General features: G+C 20.6%; 1 protein-coding gene across 3 annotated transcripts; it reads right to left on the reverse strand.

The window, feature by feature from the left end:
- Nucleotides 1-589: 589 nt before the first annotated feature.
- On the reverse strand, nt 590-22,683 carry LOC129607900 (lachesin). Of its 3 annotated transcripts, none has more exons than XM_055519148.1 (10): nt 22,352-22,683; nt 5,180-5,414; nt 4,224-4,342; nt 3,946-4,153; nt 2,527-2,700; nt 2,319-2,447; nt 2,024-2,228; nt 1,805-1,953; nt 1,219-1,278; nt 590-1,141 (listed from the first exon to the last, which is right to left on the reverse strand). In XM_055519148.1, exons 2-10 carry the CDS (start codon nt 5,265-5,267, stop codon nt 1,020-1,022), a joined length of 1,254 nt encoding a protein of 417 aa, XP_055375123.1. In that variant the 5' UTR covers nt 5,268-5,414; nt 22,352-22,683; the 3' UTR covers nt 590-1,019. The 3 variants fall into 3 exon arrangements, with proteins under 3 accessions (XP_055375123.1, XP_055375122.1, XP_055375121.1); XM_055519147.1 differs by having other exon boundaries at nt 593-1,150; nt 22,359-22,681; XM_055519146.1 differs by having other exon boundaries at nt 593-1,150; nt 22,352-22,681.
- Nucleotides 22,684-22,698: the final 15 nt, after the last annotated feature.

The raw sequence follows: 22,698 nt of genomic DNA on the forward strand, positions 1-22,698 counted from the left end.
CCTATAAATAATTGAAACCATAAAAGATGTTGGTCATCTGTATAAAATTTTTATCGAAAATTTGATTCTTACAACCAGGCTGAACACACTATTTTTGTGATTGATTTAAATGAAATAAAAAAACAAACAGTTTCACTTAGCCGAACGCAAACTAAGTTTCTCTGACATTCAAATTAAAGTAATTAAGTTAGTTTTCTTGACAGTCTTAAAATTGCAAGTATGCAATTGAGTCATTAATCACTTTGTATGTACTTTCTTTCTTAAAAAATTTTATAAGCTTTCTTAAATCTTCTTTTATCTAACTTTATTTAAATTTTCTGCAAATAAAATTGAGATTTTCTACATATAAAATATTCTATAAATAATGACAAAATTAATTTTTGGATTTTATTAGCTTGTAATGTTGTTTCTCTAATATATCTCACTTTAACCAAACTTATCATCAAATTCTATTGAGCAAAAAATTAAAATATTAATTTAAAGAGTGCTTGATAAATTCAAAACAAAACCCCATCATAAACTACGTACAGTCCCCGTCATAAACTTTATTCTACTGTTGCAGAGTAGAAGCGCACTTAATTTAAAAATTGTTCACTTGCAGCACAATAGGAAAGATTAACACCTTATTTATAACTAGTGAAGTAATTAAATTGAAACTCTTACTAATTTATATTTCGTATTTAATTTATTTTTATTTTTAATATCTTACTTAATAACTTTTTAATGAAAAATTGCATATTTCACCTTAATAGATTACAAGCATTTTTTAACATTTTTTTTTTTTTGTATTTCCTTTTTACCTTTGGTTTGCTACTAAGTGGGCATAATTTTTAAATGTAGGTTATTTTTTTTTTTTTCCATTTGATCAGCTTTGCATGTACTTCTTAATTTAATACTTAAATATTTTAATGATAAGTTTTCATTTATTTACTTTTTTCTTTATTTTATTTTCATTTGGATGTTTTTTTATATTTTATTTTTAATTTCTTAAATGAATTTATTTCACAGTTTTACAATTATCAGCTTGTTGAAAATAGTAATTTACAAATCAGCAAAATTGAATTGTAAATCAAAAGCAATTCAAATTTGTTGAAATTGGTTTTGGTTGACGATGAATTAAAATTGCTTCTGCCTCTTGATGCTGATAGCCCTTAAAAAAATTTCAAAAATTTTTGCATTAAATTCTTTTAAATAATTTTATTTATTTGCAGTATTTACCACCAATAATGTTAGAATGCTCATCATGAGAAGAGGATGCACCCGGATGTAGTTTAATTTCTACAAATAAAATAAGACAAAATTAAAAAATCGTATAAAATATTAAAATTTTTAAAATATGCCTAAAGTTTCAAAGTAGGTTTACAGTGAAATCTTTTTGGTGTATGAGTTTAATAAAAAAGGACTATAAATTTGAATTGTTATATAAGACAAATACATTTATTGTTGTATCAAATCAGGAAAATGTTGTTTTAAATTTGTTTATTGATTAACATTTTTAAAGTTAGAGAAAAGCGCTGTGGTTTGTGATAAGGACAGCTGAATTCTAATATTATTTGAAATAAAAAACTTAGATTTTGTTTGAAAATTTCAAACTGTTCAAACTATTAAATTTACCAGGGAGTTTTCTAATTTAAAAAAATTGTTCTTTTGCTATCAAATTTTGTTACCCAATCTTAATAATCAAAAAAATAAAGTCAGATTAAGGTACCTAATCAATTCCAAAACCCAAGTTGCTTGGGTTGGACTTAAAAACTTAAAAACTAAAAATAAAATAAATAAAATTAAAGTTTCATAGTTATAGTACCATATAATCTTAAAGTTCCTTCAGCTCGACCAAGTGAATTTGTGCTGACACAGTGATAAGTTCCGACATCGGCAGCTGAAAATGATCTAACAACTAATAACATCACACCTTTATATCCATCTCTCTGTTCGGAAATTCCATACTTTGGTCTAAAATTACATATATATATAGCAAAATTAATATTTAAACAAGAAACATATTATATAATTTATAACATACCCATCAAGTAACATTTCAGGACGTGGCTGACTTGGTTCTAAACCGGTATTTCCTATACCACCATATTGAGTAACAGTTGATATTCTACCTCCTTTTAACCAATATGAAACTGGTGCTGGTGATGCTTCAACTTGACATTCTAATTGAACATCTGAACCGAGTGGTGCTCCCAATAATTGACTGGCCGCATGTACCATAGGAGCAACTACAAAAACAAAAACAAATTTATATTTTAATTTAATTACGAAATTTTCTTTTTGAATTATATGTAGAATAATTTTTGTTAATTATTTACAATGAACACTTAATGATACACGTTTAGATTGAGCAGGTGGTACATCATTTGAAGCAATACATAAATATGCTCCCATTTGTCGTCGTTCTAATCTTGAAAGTCTTAACGATGATCCATTATAAGAATCGACTATAAAGAATATAAGAAATTCATGTTAAAAAGTTCATATTATGCAAACTAATATTACAAAATATAAAAAAATCTCTACCTTTCATCAATTCCCGGGTTCCGGGTTTCCTAATTAAAATAACATCGTTGTCTTCACGTCTCCAAGTAATTCTTGGTAATGGATTTCCAGTTGCTTTACATGTTAATGTGGCATCTTCACCTTCTTGTACAGCTAAATCAGCTGAAGATTCCTCATTTACAATATCCGGGGGAACTAAAATTTTAATCATTTTAAATTTATTATTTTAAAATAAATTTTTAGAAAAATTTAATCTAAAAATGATGAATCTTTATATGCACATTAAGATTTTAATTATGTACCATGCCTTTATAAAATTTTTACCATTGATTTGTCTTTTATGTAGTGTATAAAATTTTGTGTAATTTATTTTTATTTTTTTGTGTATTTTGTATGCAGTAATTATATTGTGTTGTTAAAGTGTGATTGTTAACAATCGACATGCCAACGATGTATTGTGTTACAAAAATTTGATGACAATCATCTTACGTCTATAAAAATTTTCAAATAAAATTAAAATATTACTTTCGAACAAAAATTTTCGTATAAATTAAATAAAAAATAAATTGTTAAAAATACTTTAATGCTAATTATGCAAAATATCATGCAAGTAAAGTAATAAAATGTCAAAATAGTAAATATTTAAGTACCAAGCACAAAATTTAAGGGTCTCTCTCATAAGCTTAATACCAGTGAATTTTATAGGAAATCCAATGTCGTCCAGTTAAATAATGAGTTCAGTATTAAAAACTAACTCTAACTCATATTTAATTTTTTGTATCGAAATGAAAAAATGCTAAACTTAGAGAGATGTCAACCATGCTAATTTGTAGGCGCGTACAGTTCAATGTTATATATGGCAATTCCGTCAGATTTCTCACAAAAAATTCAATGAAAGTATGATGTGCCGAAATTTTTTTAAAACTAAAGAGAATTTTATTTAGGTAGCTTTTTTAAAATACAGGTACAATGATGCCATTGAGTGTTCGGTAATAAATATATAATTCGGAAATGCTGGGAAATGTGGCAGCTTAAGAAAATTCGACAACCCTAACTATATTGATTCTTAAATCAAACGCCTGTTGGCGTTTTGTAAAACTGGTAAAAAAGCTAACAATGATATACGTATTTAATTCCTAAAATTATTTTATTTGATTGCGAAATTAAATGCAATAATTAAAAATTAAATATATTCTCTTAAAAGGACAACTTCAATTAATTAAAAAAAAAAGGAAAATTTAACCAAATACCCAAGTGTTTAGTAACTTTTAGTAATTATAAAACAGTTGCAAAATAATAACCATGCCACAAAGAAAAACTTAATATAATTATAATTATAACTTGTATGTATGTTTAAATCAAAGCAACAACAAATCAAATTAAGTAACAATAAAAAAAAAAAAAACAGATAATTCTCAATTTTTATGCATTTATATTTACCTTGAACATCTATACAACCAACTTGTTTCTTCATAGGACTTGTATTTATTTGACACATATAGCAACCTCTATCAGTTTCTCTTAATTTACTTATTCTTAGTTTCCATGTATGCATATCCTCGAAAACAACACTAATACGAGAATTATGTGTAACAACTCTACCTTGCAAAGCTAGAACAGTTTGATCTGAGGCCCTTAGCCAACCAACCTAAAACAAATTAAATATTATGATTAGTAATTAGAAAAATTATTAAATTTATATAATTATATAGGTATACTTTATATTTTCCAAGATTTCGTACGGAACATGCAAGAATTGCTTCTCGACCAGCAGGATACGTAACGTTATTAATTGATCCTAAAAATTCCGGTTCTGATTCTAGGTTTTGTTGATTTTCTGTAAAAAAAAACCAAGAAATCTATTTATAATTTTTGTATTTTGTTTATTTAGAAAAGTGATTGGCTTCCAAATTTTTAAATGTTCATTGCTGCTATGAATGAAACAATATTCATTTGTCGCTATCCTCATCGCTATATGCTTGATCACAAAAATGTAATGTCGCATTTTGAGGAAATAACATCACAATCATACCAGGATTATGATTGTATTAATGCAATCAAAAGCGATTGAGCTCTAAAGTTAGAGCTCTATCAATTCGAGAATAACATTATTATTCAATTACAATTGATTAGGACTACCTATTATGTCGTCCTAAATTTATGCAATATCACATTACAGAGAAAAATTTTTAGCCAGAAGCAATAAATTTTACTTTCAATGAGATAAAAGGTCTTACGTTCAATGATAATTTTAGTTGTATTTAAGATATTTTATAAAAGATTTCATTAAATAACTTTAAAGTTTTTAAATATCCCTTACATATATTAAAAGAATATTATGCCAATTAAATAGAATCAGATTTTTTATGTGAAGCACAAGTTATATAAGATCGTTTAATCGAAATATTTTCTAATTTTTCCAATAATAAGTAGAAAACATTTGATAACCCCAGAATAATTTGAAAATAACAGAAGAGTTATTTAGAAAATTTTCTAATACAAGTGTTTAATACTAATTGTTCTCTCATACTGTCTCATACTGTCTCTCATACTGAATTACTGTCATGAAAGTAAAATTATTTTTTATAACATTTAAAAAACTGCATGTGAACGCAATTTCGCCGAGAATTTTATTTCAGTCATAATATTGCTAAAAAAAATTATTTTCACTTACCTATATTAAATTGTGTGGAAGTTTGATGACATTCCGAAACCAAAAACATTAACGTAAAGTAAATAACTTGATTTTTTCTCATTATCATCGATCTTTATACTAAATTTAAAAAATTGAGCATAAAGATTTTTTTATATATCGATTTCAAATTTCCAACCGAATTCCTTATTGCATTAATAGATATAATAAAATTCCTTTGAAACATTTGTTTGGTCCGAAATATTTATTCAATTCCCTAAAAAATAAATAAATTAAAATTAAATTTATAAATTTAACAATAATGCATTTAAAAAATCTTAAAATAAACAAGAATTTCAAAAACAAAAAGTGGTGATGATTGTTAAATAACAAATAAAAAAAATTTTTTGAAAAAGTTTAAAGGTCGTGTCAATATAAGTGCCTTAATTGATTTCTGTATACTATATATAGTGGTTTGTTGTTGTAATGTTGTTCTGTGGTTGTTTTGCAAAGCATGATATGTAGCTGCATTTTTAATTTGTAGAGTGATTAGTGAGTAATTGTTTCTGTATCAGACTAAATATGTCTTGCAAAATGCTTTTAAAAAGTTAAACGAACATTTATTAGAATTAAGAAAATTGTAAAATTTCGAAATAAGTGTGTAATATATGCATTAATGAACTCGGTTTTAATTTCTAGATAATAGTTTTGCCAACATACCGAACAAAGTACATTTTGTGCAATTTAATTTAGACATACTCGTGTGTAAATACTGTAGTAGGTCAAAAATTGGACGCTTTTGAGATTGTCAATTAGATGCTACGCGTCTATAAAATTCTTTATAATTAGAAATTTAACAAATTTATAAAAAAAAATTAATTTAAAGTGCGCTCCAATTAGAATTTCATATATATTTGTAACGAGTACAGAAATTGCATTTAATTTTTTAAATAAAAAAAAATTTTCTCTTAATTTACTTTCTCTTAATTTACAATCGTTTTTAGAAGAACTTTTAATGTATAGGTTTGGGACATTCGCATTTATAATGCATATATCACGTTAGGATTCTCATATATATATATGTAAGTTAATATCAAGAATCCCATTACCATATTATTAAAAAATTTTAAATATTTTAAAATTCCTTTCTCAAGGTTAAAAATGAAAGAAAATTCCTTAAATCTTTTTAACTCATACCAAATTCATCTTCTTTTAAATAAAATTGGCGATGTAAACAACATTTTTTTTTTAAATAATATAAATTAAACAAAAGCCTGTGACAACACAAAAAAAAAATATGAAAATCACATTTTTCACAATTCCCATCGCTTATATTTAAAAGCATATTGCAACAAGGATTTGTTTAATTTTACCAAATACACATATGATTTAAGTAAAATTTAAAAATACAATATATATTTGCTATTTAGACCTGTAGCAAAGTGCATTTTACGAGAAAACCAAAAATTTGCAAATGCTAAAATATTTTGAGTCACCCTTTTTTATGTCACCAATTCTACGCGAAGATATAATTTTTCTCTTTTGCAAAAGAGAAAGGAAGAGAAATATCGCATGCGATATTTCTGTTGCTGCATGCGATATTAAGTATGGTTTATTGGTAATATTGAAATTATTAAATCATTTAATTTTTTTAATTAAAATTATCATATAATAATAATTGACTTAATAATGTTTATTCAAAAAAGTCAAACGAGAATTAATTAATTTATTTATCACAAAATTCAATGTTAATCTGAAATCTTTTTACTTTATACTAAATAATTTTTTACTTTTCTATGCTAATTAATTAATTGTAAAATACTTCAATTTTCTAAATAATTTTTAACTCTTCTACTATCTATAACATGAATTTTAATTTTTGACCATCATTGTAGTTTTAGGAAATTAGAATAATTATGAAATTATGTTCAAAATAAAACTCATAACGCATTAAACAAACTCAGAAAATTGAGAGAAGTAATTTTAATTTTGACATTTTAATGATAATGAGTTTTTTGTTTATAATTACAAAATCATTCTCTTGTTTATGCTCAACAAGTCAAGTTGTCAGCTTAAGCAGTGTTCAATTATTTTGTACTAATGTAATTAAAGTTAAAAACAGTATGATTTATAGTTTAATATCTAAAACTGTAACAATGTAATTTGTGTTGATCCGGAAGGAATATCAATCAGGAAAAATATTAAACGAAAGAGTAATCCAAAACTACTCAACAATAATATTAATTGAAATTTATTGAAGTCTTTAATATATTGGAATCTTAATAATCGTTTTTTTTTTTACTAAATTACATTTAAGCTTCCTAAAATTAATTTCCAAATACTTATTCCATTAAGTGAGAAAACATAATACGCAATATTAAATCTTCAGTCCGTATAACTTAACAATTTCCTAAACTTTATATATGTAATAGTTTCTACATAATATTTTGTTATTTCTATTTTTTTTAGCACATACATGTGTATATTATAAAAATGAAATTTAAAAATTGATCTAAAAGTCTGAATATATCGTATAAATGCTAGGAATTAAAATCGAAAATTCAAAGAATTTAAATCAATTGAGCGAAAAAGTTTTTCTAATTGATTCTTAATTTTGAACAGATTTACTCAATATATCTATCTATAGGATATAAATATATTCTACCCTTCATATATATTTTGTAACAAATACAATATAAATCAATTTTATTTTTAAAAGAAATCTCTAAAGTGATAACATTTCTCATAAAATTATTTTGTCACATTTATAAGTCATTATATACAGTCGAACACGCTTATGCATATACCCTTTCGGGCATAATTTTTTGAGCATGTTGTGCAATTATCAATTTTCAATTTGCAATATTAAATTTTTATTTTAACTATTTGTAATAGAAATGAAAATTAGAATATATTTTGGATTTGCTATTATAGTATTGAACATAAATTAATAATTCCTAAATTTTGCGCCAGATGGCTCATTAACCATACTTTTATTAATAATGTCAAGATATTTTGTATTTATCAGTGGAAATCTTTGTGCTGATGATACAAAGCAAAAATTTTTTTGTTTATAAACTTTTTGTATGAAAAACTGACAAAATTATCATTTGTGCTTATAAAAGTTATTGGTGTTATTGAGCAAATAGCTGCAGTTAAGTGTTATATATGAGTAAAATAATATATACAATATACATAGAGGAAATTTACTTATATGCCTATGTTGATAATATAAGCATGTTCGACTGTACATATGTATATATTTTTAAATGAATCATATACATACATATTATATATAGATTACATACAATTGAAAGAACTTTGAACTTTAAAAATGAAAAATAAGAAATTATATCCTTAAAATATTGACAAGGTCACATCAACAATTGACTAATATATGTTTTTTTTTTCCTTAAAAATTCCATAAAAATTCATTTAAAAATTTGAGTGTAGGCGCAATATTTTATACCAAGGCACATGTACACCTTTTTTTTTTTGTTAAAAATTTAAAGAAAAAAATTCTTATTTTTAATAGGTGAAAAAAAAAATTCTTCTAAAAAAGTTCAAAATATCATTTTGAATTAGTTAAAGTTGTATGACACAATTTCTTCTTTGATATATCAGTATATATTGTATAACAATTAATAACATATATGTTATGTATAAAAGGATAGAACAACAAATTGTATGTATACAAGTTTAAAGAAAAGTTTACGAATTAATGTTTGAACAAGTTTTTTGAACTCATAGGTACTTTTTTCAACTCATAGGCCAACTGTATACTAGTTTTAAAAACAATAAACTTTTGAATCATATGTATAGTATATATACAATAAATTAATTAATGTTTAAAAATGTATTTAAATGTATTCGTAAATATATAAACAGTCGAATTTCTATTGGAACGAATAATCAATTTATGAAAGCAATTTGTTTAGGAGTTCTTAATCTGTAATACATGAGTTTTATATGGAATTTTTGCGTTTTATATGGAATTTTGGGTGTTAATTACATGTATATACTCATATACATATATTATAGTATATATATATGGATATATATATATATATATATATATATATACATATATATCATATATATATATATATATATATATATACATATATATCATATATATATCAAACATATATATATATATACATATATATACCATATATATATCAAACATATATATATATATGTTATATATATATGGTATATATATCATATATATATCAAACATATATATATACATATATATATGATATATATATCAATATAACATATATATATCATATATATATATCAAATACAATAAATTTCTTTTAATATATATATGATATATATATCAATATAACATATATATATCATATATATATATCAAATACAATAAATTTCTTTTAAGTGACAAATGTTTCATTTTGTTTCAAAAGAAAACACACCTACAACTATAATTATACATTAAACATGAATATAGATAGTATAGGAAAAGATCCTTTTTATATATATATATATATGTGTATATATTTATTTCACACATCATTCAAACATTTCAACGTACACAATTTTATTCGAACCTACACAAAATTAAATTTGGTAAATGAAAAATTGTCATTCAATTGAAAATTTTTTTTTATTAAAATTTAAAATTTTAAAATTTTTAATATACAAAATCACTATATTTATATACGTACATATACTGTGTCTGTATATACATACATATTTCTATTATTAATTGTATATATCCAAATAATAATTGTGTTCCAATATATATGAAGAAAAATTTTAATTTCAATATTAAACAAAATAATTTTTTAAAAATTTTCTGATTGAATTTTCTCATTCAAAAACAAACACATACAGCCCCGATGAAAAGAAAAGCCTTAATATCTTTTAAGCTTCATTTTTTTGTAAGTATAAATTTTCAATTTAATTTCAAATTCATAAAAAAAAAAGAAATAGTTTTTCCTTTACCTTTAATATTTTTATTTTTTCTGTTTCTATATACCCTCCCACATATAACACAAAATTTTTTTTTTTTTGGTATTTGGACCAAAAATAATTTTCTTTAATTTTAAAATCGTAAAAAGGAAACACTATACTTTTAAATTTCTTTTTAATAAAATAAAATTTAAATAAAAATTCAAAATAAATTTATTGAAAATTGAGATTTTATTGATCCCTTAATCAATTATTTAAGGAGAAAATATGAAAAAAATTTTATACATGTGAATTACAAAAAAAAAAAAAAAAATTTTTTTTATTTTCTTACACATGTACAAAAATAAAAGAAATTTTTAAGATTTACATATGCAAAATCTTATGATTTATTATTAAAAAACTTGAAAAAATAAAATCAATTTTATTCCAATTATTAATTCTTACACACACACATACATATTATATAAAACAGGATACTTACGGAAAGTTTATAAATAAAGAAAAAAGTAAAATAAGAAAAGAAAAATTTGTAAATTAAGTGGAAAAAAACACAAACTTGAAAATACTACACAATTCAGATATATATGTATATACATATGTATATATGATTTTTTATTTGCATAATATATAGTGCATGTGTTTATAAATTCAATTATATGCTCATATAAATACAACTGTATATATATATATTTATATAGATATCAAAATTCTTTAAGAAAAACGAAAAAAACAAGGATTGCTACAACTAATTGTGTGAAATCTGTATGTCATACCATCTGTATGAATGGAAAGCACTGCAACTTTGATAATAGAAGTCTATCCACCAAATAATGATCTACGTTATCAAATAGTGTATGTTGAATTTGACCACTTGGTTAATGAAAATTTTCAGTAATCCAACTAGTTACAACAAGTTGTTAAGACTTGTTTGATTTGAACAAAAAATTTAATTACAATGATTACTATATACTCTATAACACACTCTATAACACACTCTTTTCTTTATATGCGATTATATTATTAAATTTTAAATATGATTTGAAATGAATTTTGAGCCTAAATGAATTAATTGCAGAGTTGTTTAGGAAGTATTCGAATCCCATTAATTGACTTACTTAAATTTAAATTAAATATATCATAAATCAATTGTTAAATTTTAATAATGAATAAGGATGGAATATACCTGCAGTCCGTAATTGTTACAAATTTGATATATCAATTTGATTTTTGAAAAAAAAGCTAAAATGAACAGACAAACAGGCTGAAAGACTATCATGGCTAAATGTTACTAAAAATTCGATGCTGAATATATAGATACTTAAATTTCTATGTACCATTATTTTTCAGCATGACAAATGGAATGATAAATTTAGAATACAAACATGACTACATATATTAATATAAAAATAAAGTGTGAATCAGAACTTTGTACATTGTACCAAGTTCTAATATATTTGATGTTGTATATTGTATACTGTGTAAATTTCATAATTTTGTAAGAAACCTTAAATTTCATATAAAAATAATTTGATTTTAAACAAAATTTAAAAAATTTCGGGCTAAATTCAAAATTTATTGTTAAGTTTTTATGTCATAACCGAAAATAATCGAAATTATAAGAATGATGTCGCTATTCCCGCATATAGGATTTCACAAAGCTCAACTTGAAATTAGTCCATGTGATTAAATTCCGTCTTAAATTATTGTAAACTAATATATATTTAAAATATGTATACATTATAAAAGCCATTTGTTTTTTTAAATAAGGCCCTTGATAGTTTTAATATTGTTTATTTATAAATTGTACATCAAATAATCCTAAAAGTATGCAATTTTTTATTAATTTTAAATATTTTTAAAAAATTTTATATTTTCTTATGCTCAATTCAATATTCTAACAAAAAGGACCGAATTTTCAAATAAATGGTATCTTAAGAACCAAAAAATCTTATGTGAATATCATATTTATAAATCAGGAAATCAATCTGACCAAAAAAAACCATAATATTTTGATATTTCAAAAACGTAATTATAAATTTCCAAAATATTCAAGTTTTAAAAATCAGGAAAAACATAGTATTTAGCTTTGTATTCTATAAAATATTCTTGTACTTATTTATACGCTTCATTGCAATTTAAACGATTTTGTAATTAAATAAAAGTTTGTATATAAAAATAAGTATTTTGTCCTTAATATTGCATTATTTTGTATATCTTAAAATCTCTTTTCCTTTTTTTTGTAAGAGCACTTGATATTATTAAAAATTTATATTTAAAAAAAATTATATCCGGTTCTACAGTTTGTATATAAAATGCATCTACATTTAATTGAATATTACATGGTATTGGTACAGAGAACTGTAATTTTATCGTCATTCTTAAACTATAGCATTCTTAGTAAATCTATATAGCATTTTTAGGTATTCAATTCTTGAAATAAAAAAAAAAATATTTCATGAGCCTTCAATAGCCTCAGTTTCCTTGAATTTCTGTACTGGAACTCACAATTTTGCTTCAAAACTAATAAGATTTTCTCCTGTTGCTAAAATGGATTAATGAAGATTAAAAATCATTGATGGTCAGCCAATATATTACCAATTATAGACCTAGTTGCATTAATTTATGTAATATAATCTAGAATTAGTGAATAAATGTTTTCCCAATCAAATTCAATTTTAAAACTATTGAATAATATTGAATAATTCCAAATATCAGGACATTTCAGTTGAAAAACATTTACCATATAATTGCTCATTGAATTAAAAAAAACTTTAAAATATATTTTTATATACGATAACAAAGTAAAATAATCGAATTTTAAAATTTTTCTATTTAGCCACATTCAGTGTATCGCATTATTTCAGTCACCTCTTTAAAGTCACTATCAAATCAAAATCCTCATTTTTTTTTTAATGTTATTAATAAAGATTCTCTTATATTTCAATTGAATTCTCTCATTTTCTCTCAATATGACAAGTGAAATTTGTAAACTTTTGACCTATGTACTATCGCCTACTCTCACTTATTTCCGACATAAATTGATTGAATGATAATTAAATTTTTCTATATTTTTGTACAAAATCAGAACATGCAAATACGGAAAACAGTCCTTTCACTTGAAAATTATATTTGAAAAAAATATCATATAAGATTCTTCTCATCCGGTCATAGTAAATTAATGTAAGATATACAAAACCCAACTCTATATAAATTTTTTAAATATTAAACAATTTAAGAAACTATTAAATATAATATTTCTTATATGTACAAGAAAACAATTTTTAAAATCCACAAAATATTTTATAAAGAAACACTTCCATTCTTTTAAAAAAACATTTATAAAAAACATAATTATATACACTCGTATAACACATTCATACAATTCATATGATTATTAAAATAATTTGAAAATTTTAAATTTATTATTTATTTTTTATTATTATTATTAAATTGTTATAAATTAATTGAATTAATTTTGTTCTTATTTTTTTTTTTTTATTTGTTTCTTTAAGTAACAACCAAATATTTTATGAATTCAATTCTTTTATACATATTCAATATTTATACATACACATTTTAATAATATATTTTTTTATGAGTATATACATACAGGTATATATATCTAATGAATTTACATGAATATATGTATATATACATATATACATAATATATATATTATTTTTGAAATTACATTTTTGAATGGTTCAATTATAATAATTAATGAAAAATATATACAATAGCAGCTATATATATACTTGTATATATTACATATATATATATATATATATATATATATATATATATATATATATATATATATATATATACATATGTATATTTTATAAATATTGCCGAAGGAGCAGCATCTTTTACACATTCTTTAATACAATAGCATTTTATGTATATAGGTACACTTTATGTTCGCCTCCTTAAAACACAAAAAAAACGAAAAATTGAAAAAAATTTATGAATGTACACTTATATAATATTATTTTTGTTTATATTTTAAATTTATTATTATTAATTTATAATATTATATTTATTTCAATATACAAGTATATATGTACATACTTAAGCAGGTAAAATTTTAAAATTTATATAAATTAATAAAAATCAAAAAACAACAAAAGAAAAGGACAATGATGCAATGTAGGTTTTTGTTTTTTTTTTTTTGCACTCTTTAATCAGTTTTCAATTGAATACAAAATTATTTTTTTTGATATAGTCTTCTCTTTCTATCTTATATTTATATTCTCTTTTATTATTATTATTATTATTTTTATTGAGAATGATGTTGTTTTTGTTGTTTTTATTTTGTTGTTTTTTTATTTCTCATCATAATTTTTAATCTCTTATTTTATTTCTCAATCTTAATCTCTTTGTTTGTGTACAAATTTTATTTTATTGTTTTATTGTTTTGCTGTTTTGTTTTTATTAATTTTTATTTCTTTCTATTTCGAATACGCCATTCGTCACCATCGCACACAATTTTATTAGTGTTTGTTTTTATTTTTTATTTTTTTTTTTTAAACACGTAAAGTATATGAACTTTTTTTCCGCTTTTCTTCAAATTTATTTAATTTTAATTTTTTTTTTTTTTTTCATTTTTTGCAAATTTCATTATTTTTTTCTTTTCTTTTTTGTTACCAATTTTTCAATATCCTTTCACACACTCATGCATACAATCATAATAATAATAATAATAACACAATAATATTGTATGTAAGTATGTATGTAATATATACATATATATAAATGTTTATTCGACATGCATTTGTAAGCATATATATACAATGTGCATTTATATGTAATATGTTGATATATAAATCAATAAAAAAAAATTTATATAAAATCTTTATTTTCAATTGACTTTTCAGTTCAGATTTTTCCACTTCAAAATAAGTACGTAAATATATTTAATGTAGGAAAAATCAAACTAAAACTCAAAAAAAAAAAAAACTCATAAAAAAAGAATCAGTATAAAAAGAAACCCAAAGACGATGAAGAAATACAAAGTTGAGAAAAATAAAAAAAACAAGAAAGAAGAAAAAAAGTAACAAAAGGATATTCAGAGAAAATAAAAAAAAAAAAAAAAATAACCTGAAAAGGAATTCGTACAGCTTCTGCTCCCTTCTTCTCTAAACAAAAACAACAAAAACAAAAATATAAGAAAAATAAAATTAAAATGAAAAAATAAAGAAATCGTACAAACATACACACATATAAATAATATCAAATCTAGTCCTTTTAGTCCTTTACAATAAAAAATTAAAGAAAGTAGAAAAACAAGACAAAAAAAAAACCAAGAATAAGAAAAACAAATATAAAAAAAATTTGTTTTTTTTTTTTTACGTAAAACGAGTAATTTTTTTGCTTTTTTTTTGCTTTTTTTTTCTACATCAGGATTCTTTTCTTTTCGTATATTTTTTTTTATTTGCCCCGTGATACTTGAAGTTCTATATAGAGAAATACATATACATTATTTTATACATATATTATATGTACATATATAGAGACCTACACCTACATACATACTAAATGTATGTTTGTGCATGCAAAGAGAAACATTAAATAAAGCATCTCGTCTGCATCTAGGCTCACTTATAGAATTGGGAGAATTCAACACACAAAAAAAAAAAAAAGTAAAGAGAAACGAAAAACAAAAAACCAAAAGCAATAAAAGAAAAAGGTCCTTTAAAGCAATTTCTTATGTGTACATATGTATCAAACTTGATATATATATATATATATTGATATATATATATATATTGATATATATAATTTTGAAAATTGAATAAACACATACATATATGCATGTATGTTTGTATGTATATTAATATATGTATCTTTTATGTAAATTTATCAATTTGATACAAAAAAAAGCAAAAAAATAAAAAATATATACAGTGAAGTCCTTCAAATTTTTTTTTTATTTTGAATTCGATTAGATTTTGTAATAAATACAAAAGGGACATGTATTCCGTACATACATACATTCCGTATGTATACATATGTACTATGTATAGTTTTCTATGTCCTTAATCTATTGCATTATCACTTTCTATGTTTTATTCGATTTTAATTTATTAATAGTAAAATTAAACTGATCACATTTCATTACTTACATTTATAAATAAATTTTAAGCTTCACAATTACTCAAAATTTTTTTTAATAATTTCAATTGATTTCATTGGAATATTCTCCATATATGCATACGTAATGTATCATAGAAATTGTTGAAGGTTAAAGTTATAGCTAAGAAATTACAGTATTTTCGAAAACTATACGATATTCTCGAAAATTTTCTTTCAAGTCAACTTAGTGTGAATATAAAATTTTTAATAAAAATGATTATGGGCACAGCAAATTTCAAACTTTATCAAATTGGTTCTAGTAAGTACAAGGGTTTATAAAGATTATGCTGTAAATGAATGTTTGAGTTTACTTTTCAATTATTGTGAAATATTTTAAAATTATCATATTAATATTAGTCTTCGAGTAATCAATTTTAGTTTTCAATTTAATAATAAGGAACTCATTATAAAATTTCAATTATTCTTTTGGAAAATATTGCTATTTTTATAGAAGAGACCAATATTATACCACTTACGAATCACATACGAAGTGAATATAAAAATGATTTACATTGACGAATGTATTGTATCATGTGATTGAGTAACTATTATTTCTAAAGTAATCTAAAAGTATTATTAAAAGTATTTTTAATAAATTATTTTATTAAATTATTTTTATAATTTTTCTCAACAGGGATCCTTCAGAAATCTGCTTCGCTAAATTTATATTATATAGGTTGTCATTTCATCTCATATTCTCTGATCTCATATTGAATCTTTTATTCGATTTAAATTTCAATATAAATATGAAGTTATTTTCATATCCCTGACCTACATGCATAAATACAAAATATGAAATGAGTATATCACAATAAATTTTAGATTTTTTAGTTCCCTCACACTCCTCCTGGAAAAAATTACAGATTTACTCTTCACCTTATTTATTTCTATTAAAAACAGATATTTTTCCTATATTTATTTTCGTGCTATATATATATAGCAAGGCAAAAAAAAAAACTATAATTAAATCTAGCAAGGAATATTTTTTATTTATTTGTTTAGAATAATTTTCCTATAAGGGTCTAAGAACAATATGTTCCATATTCTTAGATAGAATAATGTTTTCAAATTGATATTTAAAATAATTTCGTAATATTATATTAAAACATAATTACATATTAACCAATTTTAATATACATAATTACATATACAAATATATATATATATATATATATATATATATATATATATATATATATATATATATATATATATATATATATATATATATATATATATATATATATAGCAATCCCGTAACATTTCATTCATAATAAACTTGAATTTTATAATAAATTTTAACACACAAACCTTTTATAACTAATTATACAATTTTAAAGTTTTTAAGGGAATGTCAAGAAACTTTATATACATGTTATTAAACTGATATATATGCATATATATATATATATATATATATATATATATATATATATATATATATATGCAAATGTCACAAAATATTTTAAAAATCTAAATGCTATATTTTTTTATATTTTCATCAAAAAAAAATTTTTTTTTTGAATTATGTTATTTATAAATTCAATTTATTTAAATATCCCGTTATATTCGTGTTCACATATATGTATACACATTATTATTACCCGTTCAGGTAAACAAATTATAATTTATATTAAAAAATATATATACATAAATAAATATATTTTAACTCTTTGTGTATATACCCATATATATATATATATATATATATATATATATGTACAGAATTGTGTAATTTAATTTCAAGTAACCGAAAGGATTTATTTTATAAGATATTATTATTATTTTTTTACTTGCAATATTTACAAAAATATATGTTTTTTTACATACATATACATAAGTACGTACAACTATAAATTTCTCCGCATATATATTGCGAATATAATAATATACATATATGTAAATACATATATGTATTTGCAAATATACTCATATTATGTACGAAAATTATATTTGATATAAGAAAGGACACCAAAGAAGAAAAAATAATGAAAAAAAAAATGAAAAAAATTTTATCACACAAAATGTTATAAATATAGTAAACACACGTATGTACCCTATAATATAAAATTATAGGTAACAAACAAAAAAAAAATAAATAAAATAGAAAATCTATATAAAAATTTTCCGAACAAACAACTAAAAGCACCAAACAACAAAATAAAAAAGAAATGGAAAGAAGAAGAAAAACAAGAATAGAAAGAAAAAGAAAAGGTTTACAGCTTTAATTTAATAGTTTGTTTGTTAAAAAATACGTATATGTTTGTATGCATGTGTATGTGAACAAATATCCATATATACATACATATATTAATTTTTTTTTTTTTATTTTTTATTAGTTAATATAAATTTTTTATTATGCCTTTTTGCCTTTTTCTATTAAACAAAAAAAAAAAATTTTATTTTTTTTTTCATTATTTTAAACTTTTTTTGCTACTTTTGGGCTGCTGCTGCTGCTGCTGTTACTTTTCTGTTTGTTTGTTTTTTATTCTTTATTTTTATTATACTAAAAATTAAGACTCTCCATAGATCGGAACACAAGAAAAACAAAAAAAAAAAAAAATATGTGTAATAATAGAAGTGAATAAAAAATAATGTATTCTGCTCCTTAGTCCTTAGTCCTTATTACTTTTAAGTAAAATGGGTAAAATAGTATAGGAAGGTGTATGCCCTTTTTTTTTGTATTTTTACTTTTTTTTCTCTCTCTCTATATGGTAACAAAATCGGAACGCGATGAATTGTTTTTTTTTTTATTATTTTGTTGTTTTTTGTTTTTTAGTATATTTTTCTTTAGGGATGATAATGTTTGTTTGTACTGTACATATAATATATATATTATATATGTATGTATTTATACGAGTAGAATATAATAGTTAAGGTGTAAAAGCAAAAATATAAATATAATTTTTTGCTACATATTATAAATATTTTTTCATTTAAAATGCATATATGTACATATATATATATATATATATATATATATATATATATATATATATATATATATATATATATATATATATATATATGAGAATATATATATTGTGGTATATATGAGTGAAATATATATTACAAGTATATATTATTTATATATAGTATATATATATATATTGATATATATATTTTTTTAAAAATAATTTTAAATTTATAAAAATTAAAATTTATTTCACAAATCGTTTATGTATATATATCGTATATGTATATACTATATATTTTGTAAGTACTTATATGTATACATGCCTGCTCTTTTTACTATAAAGTTCACTATAATTTAATTAGTGTATATACGTGCACATTATGTATATATATATATATATATTATATTATTTATTTACTTAAATTTTTTGCTTAGAAAATATAACAAAACAATAAAACAAAAATTTATTTTAAATTAATTTTTCTATAAATATAAAAATATAAAAGATATTTGATTGCATATAGAAAATTATATATATATATATATATAAGGAAATATTTCGAAAAAGAAATTTTAAAAGAGAATTTTTTTCTAAAAATATATCATTATCATATATATATGTACTTATGAATATATGTAGTATATAATATATAAATAAATATATAATTAAACTAAAATTATATTATTGTTATATTCACAAATTTTGTATAACAAATTTATAATCATTCCATAATATATTTATTATATGGTACTATAAATATAGAGTTGATTTTGGGGTCCAAAATTTCTTTTATATAATATATATACATATATATACATTTTTTTATATGTATATGGCACCTAGACCTAAATATATGCATGTACATATATGTATATATACATAAATATATTAAAGTATATCAATAAATTGCACATATAAAATGAAAAGAAATAAAAAAATAAAATTTGATTTGTTTTTTTTTTGGTTTTTTTATTGTTAAAAAAAATTACAATTTTAATTTAGAAAATTTTATAATACCGCTCACTCTATATATACATATATATGTATATGTATGTATAAAAGAAATGCCTAAAATAAATATGAATTATATCAAAAAATATTCACAATAATAAATTGCATAAACACACAAACAATTGGTAATATTTTATTTTTATATTATTTATTTTAAAAATTTAAATTATTGGTTTAAATTAATTATTTATTAATATTTTTTTTTTAATTTATTATTAATAAAATATTTTCATGTATAAATTAATAATCACAATAATAAAATAATTAATTTTTTTATATAATTATTTATAATTTATTTATTAAATTTGAAAATGTCAAGTTGCAATTATAATCAATATTTGCACATTAAAGATTAATATTATCTGTTATTATATTAAAATCTAAATATTTTAGTTATATATTATTTATTACAAATATAAAAATTCATTTTCAATTTAATTATATATATTATTATTAAATTTTATTAAATTATTTTCAACAAATTATATTAAAAAACATTTTAATAATTAATTAATGAAAAATATTAAAATATTGAAAATATTTATTTTAAAATATTAATTTTAGTTACAAAATATTAATAAATAAAAATAAAATTAAATAGTAAACAAATTAAATGTTTAGATTTTCAAAATATAATTATTATGACGTGTTATACCTTGTGTATATTATGTGTATGTAGGTATAACAAAAAATATTATTGTTATTGCTGTTTATTATATGGATTTATTATAGTTATTTAATGAATTTTATTTAATATTTTATTTAATATATACAAATTCTCATATATAATTCATATATAAATATGTTTTATATTATAATATGCAATTACATTGAATTACTTATATATTAAAAATATATATTTAAATAAATAAAATTTTTTGTTTTTGTTAATTAAATATTTATATTATATAGTTAATTAAATTAATTGTTAGTTTATTATTATAGTTTTGAGTTATTTTATATTTAATTTTTATAAATTTAAACTTAATTAATTTATATATGTGTGTGCGATTTGAAATTAATATTTTTATTATATACATATATGTGTATTATAATAATTGTATATTATATATAACAGTAATAACATTAAAAATTTTATATTATTTTTTTTTAATAATTTAGAAATTTTATTATTTTCATGCATTATACACAAACGTAAATATTCAAATTACTAAAAGAAAATTTTCAATTATATAAATTTAGTTTTTATATAAAAATCTTCAGAATTAAATTATAAATTATGTGATAAATAAATTATACACTAAATGTTTATCATATAAAATAATTATTATTAAAATTACAATATAATTCCAATAGAATTCCAATAAATTTTATTTTATTTTTTAAATTATTTAATTTATATTATTTAAGTTTATGTAAAAATCTTATAAATTTAATAATAAAAATTTATCACAATGAAAGAATAAAAAAATATTAATCAAAATGGTTGTTAACACCTTCAATTTTTTGTGTCTTCCTTTTTTAATTGATTACTTAAATTTACTGCACCACATAATATATTTATATATATATATATATATATATATATATGAATACAATATGTTCCTGTGTATATACTTTAAATATATTATGCAAAATCATACAAAAAAAAATAATAAAAACGCGGGACTCATTTTCATTCTAATTCATATTTTCATTTTTTTAAAATTCAATTAAGTACAATATATATATATATATATATATACTATATATATTCAATATATATATATATATATATATATATATATATATATATATACATTTATTTAACTTATATATACTAATATATACTCTCATATAAACCAGATAGATGTATATATATATATATATATATATATATATATATATCTAAATTTAAACAAATTTATTATGTATATATGTGCGTGTATTTAAGGACATTTGTATAAAAATGTATAGAAATTTTTTTTTTCAAACTGTAAGACTATTAATCAATGTATTTATGTCATTGTTAAAATATTTTACAGAATAACAAAAAAAAAAAACGATAAAGAAAATTGTAAAAATTTTTTTATAAGAACCTTGAGTACATTATACAAAAATGAAAAGAAAAGGAAAAAAAAAATGCTATACAAAGAAATTTAATTTAAGTTTATTTCTTCTCTTTTTAAATAAAAAAATTTTAAAAAATAAAATATTAGATAAAATTGAAAATAAATCAAAAAAATAATTTTTTTTTTCATCTCCGTACCAATTACATTTTCTGAATTTCACTATCATTTCCACATTAAATATATTTTATATTTAGTACGTGCGTGGGTATGTGTGTACAAATTTTTATCCTTTTTTTCCTTTTCTGATTGCTTCTTTTTTCTTCTTCTATTTTTTTTTTTTTATTTTCTATTTAATTTCTTTTTTAACTTCAATTCCTTTTTTAATAATTTAATAGTTATAATTAAATAAAATTATCGCGTGATATAATTTTAATTAACATTTAATTATATTTAATTATTTTTTTTTTTCATTTGCATTGAAAAATCAAATATACAACAAAAAAAAAACAGTACACATATCCTTTTTATTGAAATTTGTATAGGA

The sequence above is a fragment of the Condylostylus longicornis genome, unplaced genomic scaffold, assembly GCF_029603195.1.
Source record: "Condylostylus longicornis isolate FDR11 unplaced genomic scaffold, ASM2960319v2 ptg000030l, whole genome shotgun sequence".
Taxonomy (NCBI): domain Eukaryota; kingdom Metazoa; phylum Arthropoda; class Insecta; order Diptera; family Dolichopodidae; genus Condylostylus; species Condylostylus longicornis.